Below are 23,130 nucleotides of genomic sequence, written 5' to 3' on the forward strand. Positions count from 1 at the left end.
AATTTTGCTGGTGTTACAATGTATATAAATTGTTGAGATGAAACGTACCCATAACCACAGTAGGGTCTGCAACGACTTCCTCATGACCAATAGCCAGTATTCTTCCCACACCATCGACATTCCTTGCCTTTGGACAGTCCCTTTTGAAGTGTCCAGTTTCGCCGCATTCATAACATGCTCGGATTACTCCAACGCCAGGAACTTGAGTGATTGGTTGTGCCGGTGACCTACATAATTGGGCAGTGTGCCCTTTTCTGTTGCATTTCCTATAATGCATCTCATGGTAATTTCCATTGTGATGGAAATTACATTTGTTGAACTTTGGTAACTTTCCAGCATACTGCTTTGTTGGGGTAGGGTTAGCAGGCATAACAGTAGGAACAGTAACAATATGAACAACCATTATCTACTGTTTCTTGGAAGACTCTTGGGAAGATTGACCCTTCCTTTTGTTCCAGGACTTTTTCTTCTTGTAGTTGTTGTTATTGTTGTTGTTGTTGTTGTTGTTTCCTTTGGGTTGTTCTAGAACGACAATCATGAAGCCTTGACGAGCTCCATGATCTATGAGTGATTGTGCCAGACGTTTGGCACTATCAAATGTATCAGGATTTAAAGCTAGCATGCTCCCTTGGATCTGAGGTGATAGTCCCCAGATATACCTTTTGATTTTCTTGCTCTCCAGAGCAACCATTCCAAGATATAGGATTGCTAGATCACTGAACCTATTGGTGTAAGTTGTTATGTTTGTACCTGTCATGGTAAGGCCCTAAAGCTCTTGTTCAGGCTTTTGTACTTCACCCCTCGGGCAACACTCTTGCATCATCATTGCCTTCAGATTCTCCCAGCTCATTGAGTTAGACACTGTAAGAGTTAGTGACTTTACATGGCCATTCCACCATGTGAGGGTCGGTCAGAAAAGGTGCAGACATAAAATTTCACTTTGCTCCCTTCAGGGCACGAGCAGATCTCAAAGACTGCTTTGGTTTTCTCTATCCATTGAGTTAGAGCCATGACTCCCCCATTCCCATTAAAGGTTCTAGGTTTGCCATTTGTGAAGTCCTTATAAGAACACTCTCATGGGTGTCCATGACTTTCACCATGATTGGAGGGATGAGCACCACCCCCAGATCCATTGGTACCGGTTGTATTTATTTGTAACATGGAGGCTGCCACAGTTGCAGTGACCGTTGCCTTAAACATAGCAGAATCAAACTGTGGAGGTGGTGGCGGAGGTGGTGTCGGTGTTGCATTGACATTGACATGTCTCGGTTTCTTTCTTGGAGGCATATTTTGCTTCAAGATATAAAATATGGAAAGGTAGTAAGACATCAATAGTGATAATAAATCAGATGTATTTGAACTAATTACACTAGTTCAGCATGTATTCTGAGAGAAGTTTATATAGAAGTCTACCACAAGGAATAACTTGTAAAGCAATAATGTGAAATTGGATAGTGATTTTTCACAGTAAATAAGATGCCTGTCAATTTCATTGGTATATTAGATACATAGAGTTCGGAAAATTTGACCTTGTAATAGGTCTACAATATACCAACTTAACAGAAAATTTTGATAGCATATTGACCTATTGAAAAAATAAAATTCCGAAGTCATGCTATGAACATGAAAACATCACTAGTGTATATACGTAGACTTAATCTATATCCAAAAGAGAGAGTAGAGTGATATGTGCATATTTAGTTTGTATTAAGTATAGATTTTTATTCATTTATTAGCTAAATTATCGCATATTATGGACAAAAGGTACTTAAAAGTGTTTAAATTGCATTTTCAGCTCGGAAGCAAAAGGAAGCAGGAGAAGCGGTTAGGAGCTCGAGAATGGAATAAAGAAGAAAAACACTAAAAATGGCACCTACTCGGCGAGTCAGATCGACTACTCGGCGAGTCCAATCGAAGAATTGAGAAGATAATGACTCGGGATTCCAGAGAGTTATCGCAATACGGGGAATGTGAGAGGGACTCGACGAGTCGATTCGCTTATTTAAAGATAATTCCACAGATCGATTAGGAGAGTTCTGGGACGATTCAAAAGTACTTTGCTACGATTAAGAAGCCAAAAAAACCCTAGAAGTCGACGAAGGAAGCTAGAATTCAATTCCGGGGAGTAATTAAGGCAAAATTTCATCATTCCACTTATTCTTTTGTTTTATCATTATGATTAAGCAACTTGACTTTGTTTGTTTGCTGTTATTTACTTTAATTATGAACTAAAACCTTTAGACTTCTGTTTGGGGATACAAAGTTGACAATATGGTTTGATTGATTGGTAGGATTAATTCCAAGTTGGTGAATTTTTGTTATTTTAGCTTGCTAAAGAACCTTGTGTGTGAATAATAATTAATTTTCTGTTAATAGGAAGATAATTGATTAGCATGAACATTTACTGATTATTGACCTCATATGCTATGTGATCACTATACTATATGTCTAGGATTAATGAATATGAAACTAGAATTAATAAGAAAATTGAGTAAATTCATGTGCAAGCTTGTAAGATGACCATCAAACAAGAAGTTAATTAAAATAATAAATTAGTTAACTATTGCAAGTCTAACTTAACCCGAATAATTAATCTAGTGAATATAATTAAATTAGACAATTAGCCACTGTTTAAGTTAGTTTATTTGCTAAGGATTAGGGTAGTGAACACAAATCTAATCACTTGAATCGGTAACCAATGAAAGAACTAATCCATTGCACTATTACCTTGAAATCAACCATAGAGTTAACCAAGTTGAACTAAACAGAAGTTCCTTTCCAATTATTGAATCTAGTTAAGTCGTTATTTTCTAGTCTCAAATTAGTAATAGTTAGTAAGTTTCTAGTCTTGTAAAACTAGAGAAAAACCCTTACTTCTTAATTAACTTAGATATAATTAGTTTTTAATTTAATTTGTCGTTCCCTGTGTTCGATACCCTGCTTATTTAGCTATACCACAATTGATAGGTTCACTGCCTTTTGTGTGTTATTTGATAATTAAAAGTAGGTTTAAAACTAAGTGAGTTTTACACACATCATAGAGTATGCTCTACTCGCAAGGAGTGTTGTTCAGCTTTCTACTAGTTTTATTCCTGAATTTAGCCAACTGGCTTTCTGTTGCAAACATACGCCTTTCTAGTGTCACTTGGCGTTCTCTAACTTCTGTTCGGGTTGTAGCCAGTTCCCTTTGCAAGGCTTCGTTGTGATTCCTGGTTGTTCCATGGTTTTCTATTAGACGATGAAGACGAACCGTGTTGACTCTATTGGTAGCATTAACTTGCACGAGTCGGTAGATTGCAGCTCTTCCTTGTTCATCGTTACGTGCAACTCTACGAACTAACACTGGAAGGGCTATGTCTGTTGAGCCTCCTTTTTCAAGGCTATAGAAGCTTCGGTCTCCATTGTAAGAATGGTCCTGACCCTGTTCATGACTCCACCTATCTAAATTCACTGTCCACAGAGGTATTGGGCCATGGAAATTCTATCAAGGATTGGGATTTTGGGAAACTTGAGGTGGGTTATAGGCTTCTGATTCTGAGTCAGAATCTTCTGGAAAATCTTCTTCAAAGTCTTCTTCAATTGGAATTGCAGGATCATCTTCTGGTTATGCGTTGAGCCATCCTCCATTCCCTTGATTGGGAAAGTACGGGTCTCCCGATAGATAAAATCCAGCCATGTTATCTATGCGAGAATAGGGATATAAGAGACATCTAATAGATTTAATAAAAGCAAGTAAACAAATTCAAGTTTCCATATAAGAAACTTATAATTAACAGTTAATGTATTCTTGTATGGTATGACTCCTAGTGGGTCCTTCTATAATCATGTAGTGTATACTAGTTATATATAACTCGGGTCGAATAGACCTTCGAATAAATGATCCTACTCTATATCCACATCCAAACACGGAAAAGGAAGTAAAGCTAAACAACATAATCTAAGTCTATAAAACCTTAATTATATATAATCGTAATGTATGCACTTAGTACTTATAGATCTACCAACAAGGTGTAGGGTTTTAAGCATTCTAACACTCCTAAGGTGTACATGCACCCCTAGAAACCTTGGATTTATGTTTGACTAAGATACATGCAAGATGATTTTCCAAGGTTCATAATCCTATCTAGCATACATGGGGAACTTTTAAACATAAAAGTTAGTATGAAAACATACCTTCTAGTACCTTGGATTCCATGAAAACCTTGTGAGCCTAACACCCCAAGTGTGATGCCTCAAATGTCTCACACAACACCAAATGCACTTGGAATAAACTTGAGAGAAATGTCACACTACTTGAAATCGGCTAGACCTCACTTGTATATCTAGTGGCCGATTTTGGTGAGCAACGTGAAGCTTATATAGTGTGTTACAATTAGGGTTACACCATGTAAACCCTAATTGTCATGACTTTTCATTCTCATGACCCATGGGTTCTATAAACATCATGAGCATCCATGGAGCATCCTACGGGTTTTAGCCTAACTTGATCATTCATGAAGCATTAGCCCACTATATAAGTATGGATGATTTACACAATCAACCCATATATTTAATTAGTCTCCTTTTGATCACTTAATTGATTCCAAATCAATTCTTGATCAATACTAATTAAAAAACATTATTCATATATTAGAACTTATACTATATTAATAAACCATAAGTGTTATTTCTCTCATTTTAGTCTATCCAAATGCATGATGCCATGCAACCCAAATGGACCATGCCAAACCGGGTCAAGTACATACCAAAAATAGTTATGGATTTAGACACCTTATCCAATAGTCACCCACTTGGATAAGTCTAATAACTATAACTGCAAGTATGACTTCATGAACCGATCAACAATCGTAGCTCTTTCAAGGTCTCTCGTAACTGAGATGATGATGATACACCATTTAAGATAAGTAATCATATAATCCTCTGTTCTAGATATCAATCGAACAAATACATGGAACAATGTTTTACTTATTATCCAACAGTTTGTTTCTCGATTTCTGATTTGTTTGACAAAGAACTTAATCGACCACATCAATTTAGTTATGAACAGGCCCGGTACATAGGTCAAAACAAAATCATCGAGGGGCCCAGATATCCCTTCTAATCCAAGAAGGAACAGATAAACTTCGACTCATATGCTTGTTCTACTGCTTGTTGAATCACACACAAAGGCACGTTTTATAACATCGAGTTACCAATGCATTTTCGTACAATCAATGTGTAACCAACTCATAGGCAACAACACATATCTCTAGGTTTGAAGACTTATATGATATTACCGTCTCACGATCACTTGAGATAAATTCCATGAAGTGATACAAGTGAGCGAGGGTTGAGTCCAATACTCAGAACTTATGAGTACTCATGAAGTGTTGTAGCACCACTTTGCAATGTCCAACAACTTAGACATCTACAAGCCAACCTCATGACAATCTTGATTCATATCTACTTCCGACATCTGATCGACTGTGTAGAATTTGAATAATATGTAATACATAACATAAATATTTTGGAAATCAAAACATGCAAAAGAAATAATAGTAAACGATTGACAAAAGATAGCAACACTTTACTCATAAATAAACACAACTTTTATTCATCATCAAATGTCAATTACATTTTACAAATTACATATCTATCTAACTACTAAAACTAATATCATCCTTCAGCCCTATGCGCCTCACATGCTGGAGATGCTTAACCCTACCTTATCCCTTCATGAGGGGATCTGCTGGGTTCTCATCTGATGATACCCTCTTTGGCACGAGGAGTCATTCTTCTATTCGATGTCTGATAAAATGGTATTTTCTATCGATGTGTCTGGATCTCCCATGATCCATTGGTTCTTTCGCTAAGGCAATTGCACTTTCACTATCATAGAAAATTTCCATAGGCTCCTTTATAGCTGGTACTACTCTAAGATCTCCAATGAAGTTCTTCAACTATATTGCCTCCTTTGATGCCTCACTTGCTACTACATACTCTGATTCGCAAGTTGAATCAGCCACTGTCTCCTACTTGGAACTTTTCCAAGTAATTGCTCCTCCGTTTAAGGTAAAGACCCAGCCTGACTGAGAGTAGAAATTATCCTTATTAGTCTGGAAGCTAGCATCACTATACCCTACAACTCTCAAGTCATCACTCCCACTGAGGGAAAGGACCCAGTCCTTAGTCCTCCGTAAGTACTTGAGGATATTCTTCACCGCGGTCCAGTGAGCCTTGCCAGGATTCCCCTGATATCTACTAACCATGCTCAAAGAAAAGGCTACATCAGGACGAGTACAAGTCATAGCATACATGATCGAGCCTACAGTGGAAGCATAAGGTACTCGACTTATTTCTGCTATCTCAATGTGACATCCCCAAAATCACGGCCAGAAAAGACCAGTTTTGTTTATACTTTATTTCAAAATCAGAGTAACCTATTAATAAAAGAGTTGGAGAATTTATCCCGAAACAATAATATGATAAAGAGTTATCAAAAGCATTTCCTTAGAAATATTTTTCATTAAAAGACTCGTGATGTCATGTTCGATACAGTACATAAGTATAAACAATACAATATAAGCCTTACTACATTATTTCATATCTACAGGCCTATATCCGTAATCCCTCATCCCAACACATCACAACTATGCTCGAGCGCCACTACCTGTAATACATAAAACTGAGTGGGTCAGGCTTCGGAGCTTGGTGAGCACATAGGGTTTTCAACCCACAATAAATAAGTTTATTAATTTCATCGACCAACAATAACCCGATTACTCGTTCCCGTTATCCTCGCATTACGTCCCTAAACACCTATCATAAGGGACCTATCATAAGGATCATCATCGGGATGTACATTACTGTTAAGGGGGTTCCTCAACAATAAATGTCCTAAAGGCAACCGTGAGGGGGATGGAGTACACCGGTGAACACATTGTTCACAAACACCTATAGGTTGCGAGCCTGTCAGCGTTCCACTGGACTGTCTAGAAGAGTTCATGGTCGTCATCTATACTCCGCTAGATGACTGGATCAACAACAACAACATCGAGGCCTCTCATCATTTTATCACACATCGTCTTATTACATCTACCCATATTTTACCCCAACATTTTTGTAGATATAAAATACATATACAATTTAAATCATTTAAAACTTGTCTAAAAACATTCATCCAGCATAGATAGCAAGTATACAGATAATATGCACACATAGCACGTAATATATAAAATACTTCATATCTATGTGTAAGATGAAAGTAACTATGCACTCACTTGAAAAGGTGGTGATTCGGTACTCGGACAACGCTTCGTTTACTTTAAAATAATTTCCTTCGACGAAACCTAGTATTATTACCACTAGATTTTAGTCTAATATTTACCGTGACTAACTATTAGTCTTATTGTTATTATTATTATATAAGAGTTTAAACAATACTTTCCAACCACTATGTACAGACAGGGGCCAGACATAAGACACCAGAGGGCAGGACCATTTTGGCGTATAACACTTCTGAAATCCAACAACACTATGCGACCCTTTAAACAAGATTCCTCGTACCGCAAGTAGTTAAAAAGATATTATAAGGACACTTATATAAGTCATAATAATAGCTCAAATATTTATTATAAGTTGATAATAACATATTAATTTTAAATATAAGTTATATTAAAATAGGGTAAGCATAACTTACTTACAAGGGGATTTTAGCTAGGAGTCGGGCTCTGCAGGGGCAGAACTTAGTCGCTGAATCTTTCTAAGAAAGATTTGTGCAGTGCTTCAGCGCTCACCTTACTATACTAAAAACTACAGAAAAAGAAGTCGAATCACGAGGGACCGAAATGCTCGGGGGATAAGGAGAGAAAGACTCTTGAATCAAGAGAATAGTGCAAGAAATATGAGAGCCCAAGGCTCTTATTTATACTAATTGAAATTTCAAAAACTACCCTCCATAATTACTTAATGACCTTTTAGTTATATAAACAACTAAACACCCCTCAATAATGGATTTAATGATATTTGTACTAAATTTTGGCTACCATTTGAAGGTGAAAAGTTGTTACCTTGATCATTATAGTGCTAAATCTCATTATTCTTGGTTTTAAGGCCATTTAAGCATGTTTATGGATCATTTCGGGTATTGAGCATGATCTGAAGTTGTAACTTCAGTTCTGGACTCCTCTAAGTCCTTATAGCCATAAAGTTATTGAATTTATCAAGCTTGGGCCCTTCTCTTTGGCCTAAACCTCTCCCATTAGCTTAGTTTTGACATTTAAGACCTTGCATGCACGTAAAGTTTGCAACTTTACATGGAATATGTGCCTTAGGAAGCTAGATCTACAATTTGGAGCTCTGGGGGATCTTAAAAATGTCTGAATGAGAAATGGACTGAAGGGACTCAACGGGTTGCATGGTCAACTTGACGAGTCAGATGAAGGTTGTCCATGGTTGGTTTCTACATGGACTCGGCGAGTCAGTGAGATGACTCGATGAGTCAGTTAGGGTTTTCCCGACATTTGGACACCGCATGGACTCAACGAGTTGTCTGGAAACCCGGCGAGTCAACTACGGTTTTCGAGATTTATCGAGTTCTGGAGGGACTCGACGAGTCAGTAGGCTTCACTCGGCGAGTTAGGTCATCATGGTTTGTTTACCTTAACCATTGACTTTGACCAAGGATTGACCCGTTCAACTTCTGGAGGCATTTTAGTAATTTGAGAATTTGTGGAAGTGGATGATTGGTGGATGTAGGTGTTTGAGTTGGAGTTGTATTTGGAGGAGTTTGACATTATCATCCCGAGCTACTTGTGAGGCGAGTTGTTCTCACTATACTAACAGGGTCGAAGGCACCAATGTCGGCCCTTTTCGGATTTGTATCCGGGTTTATTGCATGATATGCTTATTGATTTACATCCTGGTAGTTAGGATGGCAATATGTTTAGTGATATGGTTAGGTCAGTATCCTGGTATATAGGATAATGTTATGTTAGTGACCGGTTAGGTTGGTATCCTAGTTATAGGATGTTGCTATGATTAGTGATCTATTAGATCGGTTTGACTGTTATATACATGCTAGCGTATGATATTTATGTGCACATGATTGTTTGATTGGGGGTTGGGCTCAGGTGGACCTGCTTTGTACTGAAGGCCAACATACCTAAGGCGGACCAAATAGATTGCAGACCCGGGAGGGCATACTAGTCAGACCGAAGTCCCAGCAAGCGGTCCGGATAGGCTGAAGACCCTGAGAGGCGGTCCAGACGTGTCGATGGCTCGGAGAGCGGTCCAAATAGACTGATGGCCCTGTAAGGCGGTCCAGTCAGGCTGATGGCTCATTATGCATGCTGTTTGTTTATATGATATGATTATGATTATATGGCGTTGGTATTTTGGGGAAGCTCACTACGCTTCGAGCTTACAGTTTTGGATTTTGTTTTATGTACTTCTAATGATCGCGAGAAGGCGAAGGCGTGATCGTGCACATACTTATGTTTTTATGATTTGATTATGGGATACTCTGACATTAAACCATTTTAAAACATATTTGTAATAATCTTCGATTTTTTAATGATTTAAAAAGTTTTGAATTTGCTTGAATTTCATGGGTGTTACAATACTAGAAAAACGACTTGATACTAGTGATGGAAGGCTTGAAGATTTCTTTTTGTTGGTTCATGGGGTTTTGTTTGGTTGAGATGAAGACATTTTTCTTTGATGAATTGAGAAAGTATGTGAGGAAGATAATTATATTTTGTATGTGTGTGTGTGTGTGTGTTTGAAATGTTAAGAGTGTGGTTTCATTTATAGTAGTTGGATTATAGTTGAATATTTTGAATTTTATAAATTAAAAACGTTTTTTATTAAATAGGTCGGTGGAAATAAATGGACATAAATTTGGGAAGTCAAACAAATTGCAATGGAAATCAATTCATTCAAATTGGCCGATGGAATCCGACTCCTTTCTTCTCAACCAATCACAACACATCTCCACCTTATCTCTCCTATCGCTACGGACCTAACGATTCTCCCTTAGCGACCCCCCTTGCGAGCGCTATGGGGCGGTGTTCTAGAGCCCATAACAAGCTTAGCGAGGACATGTTGCGATCCCACTTCGTTTAGTCTTAATATTTGTTCTTATTATTTTTTGTATTCATATAATGTTCATCTTTTTACTTTTAATATTATTTAATGTATTTAATTATTGATACATTTCTTTATTTTTTCATTATGAACTGATTTTTTTTCTTTTCTTTTCTATGTTAGGAGTAATTTCTAGAGATAGGCTAAATATTACACCGTTGCATTTTTATGGGTCTATATTTTGTTGGATTATTACAATAAAAGTCATTAGTTTTACACCATCTTTCCAATTTAGCCCCAAACTTTTTTTTTGTTATGTAAAACCTATAATTTTTCAGAAACCTTTTATTTTTTTATATATTAATCAGTTACCAACCGGTCATCCCATGCCACAAGAGAACCTTTAGTCCAAATGGCTAAGACGATGACCTTCCTTCTCTTAGGTCACGAGTTCGAGACTGGACAGATCATTTTCAGCAACAACATCAACAAAGACCGACTTGTCGGCTTGTTACATGGTATGACCGATTGGTAACATGCTAATAAGTAAAAAATAAAAGGTTTCTAAAAATTTGCGACTTTTATATAAAAAAAGAGTAAATTACACGAATGGTCCCTATGGTTTAGGGTAATTTGCGTGTTTGGTCCCTAACTTATTTTTTTAACTCGGAAGGTCCCTAATGTTTGTTTTTGTTACACGCTTGGTCCCTATCTTACCTAAAAAACTATTTTGCCCTTGATTTTTTAAAATATTTAAATAAACACACCCCAAACCCAACCCCTGTCACTTTATCCTACCTATCCTACAATTTTTTCCTATTTAAATAATAGTCTTTTTAGATAAGACATGGACTAATCGTGTAACAAAAACAAACAGTAGGGACTAAGCGCGTAACAAAAACATACATTAGGGACTTTCCGAGTTAAAAAAATAAGTTAGGGACCAAACGCGCAAATTACCCCAAACCATAGGGACCATTCGTGTAATTTACTCTAAAAAAAAATTGGGGCTATATTAGAAAGATGGTGTAAACTAATGCAGTTTGTTTGTAGTTAGACGGGTCAAATAGGACACATAAGAAACCTCGGGTCATACCATACGGGTCGAAAATTCGCCTTCGCCGCCCAAAATAGGAGCTGAGGAAAACGGAGAACGAAGTCAAAGAAAGTTGAAAGCTTTGCACTCTCGGTTCTCGAATCATATCTATCTTCCCTCAATTGTCTGCGCTTCTCTCAATTTCTGGCCACTTGTTCGTTTCAATCGATTACAGGTTTGTTCATTCTCTTATTCATATTATTTCTTCACCTATTTCATTGCTTCACAAGAAATTAGGGTTTGTTTAATCTTTCTAGGTTATGTTCTCGTCTGTAATTTGTATTAATGGCGGTATTTTACGTACTTTTTTCGTAATGTTTTAGCTCATCCGTTCGCTATGGATTTCTGAACTGCCCTAGAAAATATGATGGAAAACAGTAATCAATTCGCCATTGTTTTAGACTTAGTCATTGTCATCTTTGTTCTGTTGATTGAATTGTATAATTTTCATATATCTGTAAACTGTTTTCTTTGGATTCAGATGAAAACTGTTTCTGGAAAAATTGTATCTACGAAGGCTGTCAATCTCTCGAAAGCTGCCAATATCTTATCAAAATTTGTAACATCCGACAATGGAGCTTCTCAATCGGTGTCAGCTTATCTTCGTCGTGCTTCTGTGGCATTCAACGAGCTTGTATACTTTAAAAAGCACAACAAGCTGAAGAAAAAGGCGAATGAAGACGCTTCAACCATATCTGATATAAGCCAAAGAAATTTAGAAGAAGATGATGTTAGGGTTCCTAAAAATGATAATGTTGAAGACAAGAGTGAAGACAAGAAGAAAAAGAAGAAGAAGAAGAAGAAGAGGAAGAATGTAGAGGTTGATGGGGGAGAAATTGGCAATTTGGAAGGACCTGAAAGGAAGAAGAGAAGGAGAACCGAAGCTGATGAATAGCCCTGAAAATTTGTTAAATTTTTTTGTTGTGATTTTAAGTTACATTACATGATGAATTTGATATGATATTTGTGCAATTGTTCAGCTTCTAGACAATTTTGATGGTGGTAAACTAGGTGGTTGTTGCTATTATTAACTTTCATTTAGGAATCAATTTTGAATGAATTTGATATCACATTAAAGATCTACATGTGTGTAAGATATTTTACCATTGTTATGGCTATTGTATCCAGAAGGCTATCTCCAATGGGGGGTTAATCGAGAGTTGAAGGGGGAAAAAGTAATGAGGGGGATAGAAGGCGATGAGTTGAATGGATTGCGGGTTGATGACATGACATTCAATAGAATCTCTCTCTCTTTCTCTCCATAGACAATGTAGTAAAAAGTTTAATGGATAAAGTAATATAGTTAGTGAATGGTTGATGTTGCAATCATTGAACATATATGAATTCAATGCATAGCAGGTGGCCTAACATATTAAGATGGTGTTTATTTTTTTGGAGAAGCTCTTTTTGAACACTTATGTATGCGAGCGGAAAGTTAATTACGTCTGCATGTTCTCGTAGATTGATTGTTTTTTAGAAGACCACAGATGTCAAAACGTCTGCATGTCCTCTTCTCCAAAAAGACATGGACCAAAGTCTACGGGTGGGAAAACATTTCTCGAAGACATCTTCTAAACAAAAAAAGTGAAAAAAATATATATATAACTTGAATATTATATAAAACTTAAATATTTTTAAGAGTCATGATCGCAATTCATTAAGCATACGTATAAATAAACACATAAGCATTCAGATCACCATTGTTGCTATTTATATATATATATATATATATATATATATATATATATATATATATATATATATATATATATATATATATATATATATTAGTAGTGAGATCCGTGTATTACAAAAGTTAATTAAAACAATTAAATATGAAAATATAAATATTAAGCATTTTTTATATACAACATAGGGATGAGCAAAAGGACCGAACCGGTCGGAACCGGCCCGAACCGGACCGGAACCGGGAACCGGCTTCGGCCAAAATCAAGAACCGAACCGGCCCGGCGGTTCTATCGGTCCGGTTCTACCGGTTCCCGGTTCCTACCTGTTCTTGTCGTGTCTTCAAATGTTGGAACCGGTCCTTTAAAAATAGCATCATACGGTTCCGGTTTTTGCCGGTTCTACTGGTTCCGGTTATATCGGTTCCGGTTCCTACCGGTTCCCGGTTCTAAAAATCTACAAAAATAACGTCCCGGTCCCGGCCCGACTGGTTCCAACGGGTTCCGGTTCCGGTACCGGTTTCGGCCGGTTCCCCGGTCCATTTGCTCATCCCTAATACAACACGTTGTAAATCTTAGAGCGGACGTTTATATAATTTATAAGATTGTTAATTTAGAAATTTGATTAAAATAAATTGTGTGATATCCACGAAATGGTATATTACATTTTTTATTTAAAATGGATGTTAAGAGAAAAAGAAAAGAGAGATAAAACGGAAATATATAAAACTCAATTCCCCCTTGAAGAAGCATGTACAATTTGGCCTTACATTGTGTGGGCGCTTAGTTTTAAAGATTCTTGAAAACCCTAGATATATACCAGCTTGACAACATCTTCTTCTCCATTATGAACATTTACTCCTATAATGAAAAAGAAATCACTCACAAATGTAACATAACAAAACTATTACATAAGAACAATAAAAACAAAAAGACTATGATATGAGGGAAACAATTATCCAAATAAAGCTCTTAAAAGATCCGGTACCAATCTTTCTTCCAAGCTTGAACTTCCCACCAATCACATGATTCATGATGAATTCCCAAACAAACAAAGATTAAGTAGATTCAGGCAACTAACTTCTGTTGAATTAATTGAATAAATTTCAAGGTATGAATATAAACTCAAATCTAAAGCGAATTTTGGTATGAAGATTTGTGAGGAATCAACCGAGCTTGATGAAGTCTAACAATGCCAAAAACTTAAAATCCAAGCAAGAAATTTATGGGTATCATTGTCGCTCCTATGACACAGAACCGACAAATCAATGGATAGGTAAAAACCATAAAAAGAAAAATCAAAAATCGAGATGCTTCTCGTGAACGCAGAACTTAAAATAAAAAATCAAACACATAATCAAAATAACCCCCACAAAAAAAAAGGTAAGAATTTAATATAGAAGAGGCGTGGGAGACAATCAATACGATAACACATGTATAAAAATTTCCATAATGAAGATTACATGTATTATTTGGAAAACTCATAAAACAGATGGGAAAGAAAGCATTACCTACATAATTCACTAATGAGCCAATGTTCAATGAAAGGATAATGAGCAGTCAAGATGAAGTGTCTATCGTTAGAACCTTCGAGAGAAAAATATGACAATAATTTTTACCGTAAGTGAAGGTGAATTTGCAATTCGAAATTTGAAATAAACCTCATCCTTTCCTTAATTCATGCAAACTAATGGAAAGCCATTCAAAATTGTCAAGATTTTGAGGATTTGACTTTTAAATTAAGGTCCATAAGTTTAAAAATTCTTTGCATGGATGATTTGTAGTTCAATTTTAAAGCTCCATTAAATTATTTCCGGTTTAGTTTCCGATAAATCATCTAATTTTTAAAAAGTAAACTTAAAATTATATAAAATTATCCTAATCATTCCCATAATTTAATTGCCATAAATTAGTAATATACTTTGTCGTTTTATGAGACTTTCTTTACTAAAGGCCTTAAACATCATATCTACTATTATTATCAAATTTGATGTGTAATTATTTTAGACTACGTGAAAAGAAAACCTAAATTATAAGAAAATAACATGTCACATACTGTAAAAAGAGGACAAGTGTCAAAACGATTATTATTTATTAATGTAGATAATACAATAACTATGTATGAAACCCATGTATTATATGAGTTCATTTAAAAAATATATGAAACTCTAAATATTTGAAAAGTTTGAATTTATAAGAAAATTAGAAAACTATTAAATTATTAGAATTAAAATATTTTTTTTTCTCTTTTAAATTTAAACAAATAATTTAGATAAATAAACAAATAAACTAATAATCTTTAATTTACAAATTTTGAAATCAAAAGGAAATTCAATTAATGAAATTGAAATGCATTTATTATTATATTTATTGCAATTAATATATTTAATTAAATATTATATGAAATTTAATAAAAATAAAACAACCACAAAAATGTCATGTGAAAAAAATTTAATTGAAAATAACCACAAAATGACTTGTGACCATATCAATAACAACATGACATGTACCAAAAAGATTTTTATTTATTAGAATATAAATTAGAGTACAAATTTTAGAATATATATTTTATGCAAATGATTTTATTAATCATGATACCAATATAATTTAAAAATAAAAAATAAAAGAATCTTCTTGATCCTATTCATCTACAAACAAACTTAAAGGAGAAAGTATTAAAAATAACCATGTAATAGTCTATAAGGATATATGACATTATTAGTAAACTAAATATTCGATGGTCTTGTATTATATAATATAGTAAATAACAACCCCTGTAGGAACAATACTTTGTTTTTATTGGCAGAACTTTTAAAAAAAAAAAAAAATGTGGATTTCTTTTAATTTTTTTTTTTACTTTTCAATATTTACAACGTGTTCTATTATTGCTTGATTCACCGCCACTTTAACTAATGACAATCGGATTAATGTGCGTATCCACACTTCATTCCTTAGTCACCGCCTCTTTATCCACCTTCGAGATAATACTGTCTCCACCGCTTCATTCCTTGGTCACCGCCGATGCTTGGGACTGATTTATCTACCTTTTGGCGCTTACCTCTCTTACAAATCCAAACTGCCTTACAGAAACCATTGTTTTCCTCATCGACAAATATGTCCTAATTTCTGTTGTTCGGGAGTCGGGTAAACCACAAACGATTACAATATGTGCCCCTTCTCATGCTTTTTAGAAATCTTCGACTGAGATTTTGATTACGGTTTGTGGACACACTCACCAGACGTATATCTGGAACGACCCGATTATGCACAAACAAATATCAAACTTATCTACTTTTGATTGAAAGGCACATCATCATCTCACCCAGGGAAGCACTATTTTTTAGAGGTATATGTTTTGATGATTTATCATTTTCCTCTCATCATCGTGTTTCTTTTTCCGAATAGAAACCCCGCTTCGGTTACTTTGGATTCCATTTACATCGATAACCTAATATTAGGTGATTATCCTTTTTTTTTTTTTTTTTTTGCTTTTGACGGTTTTTCTTAATTTTGTTTTATATTTAGTGAGGTCGATTTGTGCTTAAAAATATTTTTTAATTTGGTTGGTTGATGCGATAGCGGGTAACTAAACTACAAAGGGTTTTTCTACTGCTGTTCATCCTATCTTACTCAGGTGAAAGAGTCGCTTCTTACTTCATGTTTTTACTCTTAGATTATGATTCTAGAAGATAAACTAAAGTGTTTTTGTTGATGTGCATTTAAAGTTTATAGATGGTGTTTCCCATGTGTGTGTGTGAAGTCAGATTTAAGCGTTCTTTTTATGCACGCTCTCGGTTTAACGAACTCTACAACTTTCGTTTAGATCACTAAGGATAAATATCACTCTAACGTAAATTCAATCTTAGGTCATTCAGCGTCGTGCCGGTTTGTCGCGAAATTTCGGCAGGTCATAACTTCTTCGTTATAACTCGGATTTCGGCGTTCTTTATATCTCCGGAATTCTTGTCACGACCACTACAACTTAGTTAAGATTATCCACCCTAAATAATCTTCTACCAAAAAGTCATTTTTGACGCTTATCGTCTCTAAATTGACTAGCCCGAATCTACGGACATTACACCTTAAGGTAGTACACAATTAGTCTAATACTTGTCCTCCCATACCCCTACCCACCCCCACCCCCTTCCCCCTCTCTCTTTTACTCTCGGCCGAAAGGCCCTTCATCATCATCATTTTCTTCTTCAAGGAAAAACTCTCATCTTTCATAACTAAATTCTTCCAAGTTAGTTCTTGATCAGTTTTTGGTAAGTGTTTCCTTCATAATCTGGTGATTATACACACTTATAAACTAGTTTCAATGCATTCACACACATTATCATGTGTTATTATCTATAGGATCTTCAAGTCGTCATGTGTTATTCAATTGTTCTTAGCTTGAAAACCTCCATCTTCACCTCTTTATCCACTAAGAAATCCATTCAAGGTGAGTTAATACACCCTTCATTTCGATTTTTCCAAGTTTTAGGGGGAAGGGGGGGGGGGGGGTACAAGTAAACTTGTATAAATATACAAGTTGTTATGCATGCTTACTTATGTTTTGTGTAAAAGTGCTAAATATATGAAATAATGTTATTACCTAGCATTATGAACATTTAGATGTAATAGTTTTTTTAAAATACAAAACTATGAAAAACAAGTATGAACATGCTATATGTTCTAAAGAAAACTAATAAACATAAAACTATAAAAACTAGAGTTTTTATGAACTTAATAGGGCTTTTTCTAGCAAAAATGGTTATAACCAAGTTATTACACCATTTTTGTAGGATATAAACCAAAATATGTTACTTGGAACATATGTCTTGAAACTAGTTAAAAATACCAAAGATTTAGTTAAAAAAAACCTTAAAAATCTATCATTTTATGTAAAAGCGGGTTTACTAACAAATATGGTCATAACTAGGTTATGGTACCATTTTTGTGGGTTTTGACCAAAAATATGTTGTTTTAAACATATAAAGTTAACTCGACTTAAATATTACAAAAATATAAAAATAAGTTTCACATAGTTTATATTTTCACTATTTACCGTTTTGTGACGTAAAATGTCAAAAACTAGAAAAATGAAAATGTTAATGTTAGGGAAATCTCCAGAAAAGTCCTAAAATTTTACCCTAATTTATGAAAAAAACCCAAACTATTTTTTTTTTACAAAAAAACATGAATTACCGGTAAAAATGGTGATTTGACCCTTTTTTCCCGCTTTACCGGTTTCATTACTTATCTATTTCATTAAAGTCCTATTATTTCACCATAATTTACGAATTAGTCCCAAACTAAAATTTAGTGACGATTTAGCCCTTTTCTCCATAAAACATACATTTTATCGGTTTCATTGTTGATTTAGACACGTAGTCATTAAATTAGTTGATAAGATAGGTACGATGAGTTATATAATACTATATTTACTGTAAAATTTGATATCCATCTCATCGGTTCATTTATCACCATGTATATAGGTCAGCAATAAAACCAATAAAATGTGTGTTTCCAAGAAAAAATGGCAGGAAATGAGCTGATGTTACATAAGATTAGATAGACAATTTGAAATTTCTTATAAACATAATAAATGGCGTAGTTGTTGCTAGTTAATGTGATTATTACAGTATTCGTCGAATGCATTTTATATTCTAAAATATATATAATATATCAAGATATCAAGTTTTATGGTAAACATAACATTATATAGCCCAACATATCCATCTCATCGGCTCATTTAATGATTAGGCGTCCATGCCAGCGATAAAATCGGTAAAATTTATGTTAAATGGAGAAAATGGCCAAATCATCACTAAATTTTAGTTTGAGACTTATTCGTAAATTAATATAAAATAATGTGACTTTAATGAAACATGTAACTAAGAAACCGGTAAACCGGGAAAATATGGTCAAATCGCCATTTTGACCGGTAATTCATGCTTTTTTATTAAACAAAATTTGGTTTGAGACATTTTCGTAAATTAGGGTAAAATTTTAAGACTTTTATGAAAATTTCCCTTCATAATAAAGACTCACTTATTGGCGTTAGATGCAAGATAATTGTTATTTATGAATAGCTAAGCATGTTAACCTCTCTCTCTCTCTCTCTCTCTATATATATATATATATATATATATATACTATTATATAAAGCATATTAGATGTTTTTTGAAAATTAAGAGGTATAAGCTTCAATACATATTGTACAACTACCAATACATTTTTTGTTTAAACGATACTATTTAATCAACCAATTTGTTTCCTTCTTATTCTCCCTTAATCTCAGACATTATTTAATTAATCAATATATTTCCTTCTTATTCCCCCAAATCTCGGCCTGGTATCTCGGTCTTTATCTTTTTTTTTTGGCAGAAATTGAATGTTTTGAATGATATAAGGTTGAGAAAATGGTGAGGGTTTGTAACTATCCACTATTTGCATCCTCCTCCTTAGCCTCTAATTCATATGCGTTCACATACACGCACACAAACTCTAGAACCCTCACCATTTTCTCAACCCAGTTTTCTCTATCTTTCTTATGTGGTTATATCAACAGGCCAATATTTATTTGATTTCATTCAATTCATTGTAAGCAACATCAGTGGGTACATGTTGGTTTTCTTTATTTTAGTTTCGATGGTAAGATTATGTGACATTGAATTAGTACTTACTTCTCTTGTCAAGGTATACGAGCATATCGGTACCTACTTATTAGTCAAAGTTATTTGTTTATTGCTTGATTTCTTGTTGGTTTTGTGGAATTAACCACTGATCAGGATAAATTAATGGGTGTTGTGGTGGTCTCTGTTGTTGTCCAAATCAACGGTGAGTTCTTCATTTTCCTATTCGTGCTTTATATTTTGTGTTAGAAAACTGGGGTATGGAAAGACTTGGAAATCCTGAGAATCATGTTAAACACTTTCAGATTAAAGTATTTGGGTGGTACTCCCAACCTTTAATCGGATAAGACTCATAAGAGTTTCTAGAATGGAGAATATAAAGTTATGATTTCGTGATTGTTCTTGTACCAGGAAAAAATGATGACCAAAGAATATCATTTCGTGATTGTTAAGTATATCATTTGTCTGAAAACTGTCAAGGTAGTTTTCTTTGTCCAAAAGCTACTCCAACTGTCAAAACATGTTATAATAGTCACAAACTATCACTAAAACCGGATCCCAGCCAGGGGCTCTGCCCCTTGGACCCCGCTAGGGGCTGCCGCCCCTTAGACCCCGCTCCCAGGGGCGCTGCCCCCGGACCCCCGTTCGTTTAGGGGCTTCGCCCCTAAATGACAGTTTACTTTGAATCTTGAATAAACTCAAACAAGTGTGCACTCTGCACCTTCCTTACTTGTTTAATATTCATCAAGACTGAATTTTTGGTCAATAAGTCAATCCATTACACTTAAATACACATTGATGATACAAAATCACCAACATTTTGTAGGCTAATTATTTGATTCACAGTCAATAACCATGAATGCAACAAGGAGTGGCAAGTCATGAACAATGAATGGAATCATCAACATATGACACCTCATGTCACAAGCCCAATTAGGTGAAACAAAATACATTCATTAGTTTTTTTTGAATTTTTTTACGAGATCTTAGAGTGATTATACATATCTTTTATGTTTATGCACTAATATTTCGAATTCTTGATAATTTTTTCTTTGTTTTTTATAGATTTCAAAACATGGATGAGCTCAAAATGTAGGGGTTTCAAAATGCTAATGATTTCTCTTAACATGATTACACCTATGTCTCTGGTAAATTGCTTTCATTCTTTCCCTACATATATATTTCATATAACATTATAACATTTATTTATGAATGTTAAACCTCAGGTGAGTCCCTGTTTTCATTCTGAAATAGGTTTGTTTAGTTTCATGTTATATCTTTTAAACTTGTTTGTAATTACTTTATGATGATCTTTGTAACAGGTGCTGATTCTTTTAAGTTCTAATGTCATAATTGCATTGATGTTCAATTTTGTCATCAATATATATTTACTCATCATCCTATCTCTTAAGGTATTATCACAGGGCTCACATTTATCTTGTATTTTGAGTTTTTTTTATGATGATTTCTTCATGCATACGATATTTTTTGGGGAGTTGCATGCATTTGAATCTCAGAAGCCGTTAGAGTAATTGGTTAATTATGTTATGTACAAGATATAAGCATTCATCCATGAAGTATGTTCTGATTGTGATTCTTGACATATGACATTGTATATGTGGCTAGAGTTATGATTGATTTGATATCTGGATATTGCTAAAAGGAAAATATATTTGATTGTGGTTCAGGGAATGTTCCTTCCATTGGTAGTCCCTCCAACTAGCTTCATGGTTCGGTCGTTAATCGAAAACTTAGACCATTTACACTCGAATGGGAGTGGTTAACTTCCAACGTTGCTTCAATGCTTAATGCATGTTCTAAATGGTAAAAGATGCTATAGTGCAATATATGCTGTTCTGCATGGTTTTGGGTTACCCTACACACAAGTTTGTTGTCTTTCCTCCTGTAGGATAATATTTCCCTTGTACCAGTTTCACCTGTTATGGGTGAAATCAAGGTATTCATGTGAGCAGACACCAACTCAACAAACCTATACATGAGCTCCATAGATATTCCAATGGTAGTAGATCAAACCTCAAGAAGCATGGAAAAGCTTAAGTTAGGCCAATGTTTGTTGATATTTAATATCGGTGATATTCCAATGGTATATTATACTCTTTAGTTTTGTATATCTTTTGATCTATACTCTCTACTAGCTTCTTATAGGTTGGCTATATACTTTATTCACCTGTTTGGGGAAAAAACCATATGCAACTTACAACACTGTTTTTATGTTAATAAAACTCAATTTTTATAGTTTTACAATCATATTGCCCCTGCACACTGTTTTTATATTAAAAAAAACATTTTTTTACAGTTTTAGGACCATATTGTCCCTGCACACAGTTTTTATATTAATAAAATTCAATTTTTACAGTTTTAGACCATATTGCCTCTACACACTGATTTTATAATTAAAAAAAAAAAATCAATTTTTATAGTTTTAGTACCATATTGCCTCTGCACACTGTTTTTATTGGGTAGATTTTGAAGCTACAATGTTAAATAGAAACAAGTGAATGTAGGATGATATAATACAAAAAAAATAGATGAAAATGTGTTGTTTTTTTTTTCTATTATTAATCCTCTATTTTATGTTGGTTATTGAACTTAATATGTTGTTACTATTCCAGCCGAGTTCCCTGGTACCAACTTGATTAGCATTTCAATGCTTCCGAACAAGAATGCCCTCTTTGATTGGATGCCTAGTCCTATTAGTGAAATATGAAACTGGAATTATAATTGAAATCGGAGTTGGAATCAAGCATCCCGTTCTTGAATATGCATAATATATACCTAAAATTTGGTCCAAAACAAGTTGGAGGTCGTCACCATTACCTATAATTGAAGAATGGTGACCCCCCAGTTGAAATACATGCTTTTCACGATAGTTACACCAACCATGGTGGAATAGAATGCTATTCCGAATACCAAAACAGTAATCACCAAACTTTGAGAACCTTCCAATTATCAATTTGGTGATTGATGCTTCTATTTACTTGGTTTATTGGTGGTGGTCTTAGTTTCTTAGAGGGCTTATATAGCCTTTATCCAACCTATGCACATTGTCCTTCATTTTGACATTCTTGCAGCCTTAATATATTTGTTTTTCTACTATAAAATTTCATGTTAAATTTAACTGTTTTCAAGTTTAATGTCATTACAAATTATTATGTAATATCTATGTATGTGTTAATGTGTGTTATTAAGTAAAAGGAAACTAAGCAAGAATATAGTGCAAACCTAATTTCATAAAACTGAGAATAGATGTACATCATATATCTCTCTTGCATTGAAGATATGAAAGATTAGCAATATAATTTTTTTTGCATATTTGAATTCGATGCAAAATGATATTAATTAGTAGTTTATTAACCAAAATTGTTAAAACAATGAATTTTAGTTTCATAATTTTATTATGTCATGAATTTTGGTATTTATCTCAAATAAATATTGTTTTTAATTGTTTAAATATACACATGCTTTTAGTAGGTGTATTACGCCATTAAAACCTACATACAAGCTGTAGAGATGAACGACTAAATTGAACCAGTGCACGATAGGGTGATGGTCTTTTTTTTTTTTTTTTTTGAAATTTAGTATCTTTATAGTCAAAATATGCAATGTTTAGTCTTCTGAGTGACATATCTCCCATGTAATTGAC

The 23,130-nt window shown here is 34.4% G+C and overlaps 1 protein-coding gene across 2 annotated transcripts; it reads left to right on the forward strand.

Annotated features, from left to right (window-relative positions):
• The first annotated feature begins 11,125 nt into the window (after positions 1-11,125).
• LOC145029177 (uncharacterized) lies at positions 11,126-12,152 on the forward strand. 2 transcript variants are annotated; one of them, XM_078977780.1, is made up of 3 exons: positions 11,126-11,336; positions 11,485-11,538; positions 11,643-12,152. In XM_078977780.1, the coding sequence occupies exon 3, from the start codon at positions 11,643-11,645 to the stop codon at positions 12,054-12,056; it is 414 nt and encodes a 137-aa protein (XP_078833906.1). In that variant the 5' UTR covers positions 11,126-11,336; positions 11,485-11,538; the 3' UTR covers positions 12,057-12,152. The 2 variants fall into 2 exon arrangements, with proteins under 2 accessions (XP_078833906.1, XP_078833905.1); XM_078977779.1 differs by lacking the exon at positions 11,485-11,538.
• Positions 12,153-23,130: the final 10,978 nt, after the last annotated feature.

Source organism: Lactuca saligna, chromosome 2, assembly GCF_052625555.1.
Source record: "Lactuca saligna cultivar CGN05327 chromosome 2, ASM5262555v1, whole genome shotgun sequence".
Taxonomy (NCBI): domain Eukaryota; kingdom Viridiplantae; phylum Streptophyta; class Magnoliopsida; order Asterales; family Asteraceae; genus Lactuca; species Lactuca saligna.

Bases quoted from the DNA above. Each gene is read 5' to 3' on its own strand.
- LOC145029177 (XM_078977780.1), top strand. From the start codon at position 11,643: ATGAAAACTGTTTCTGGAAAAATTGTATCTACGAAGGCTGTCAATCTC.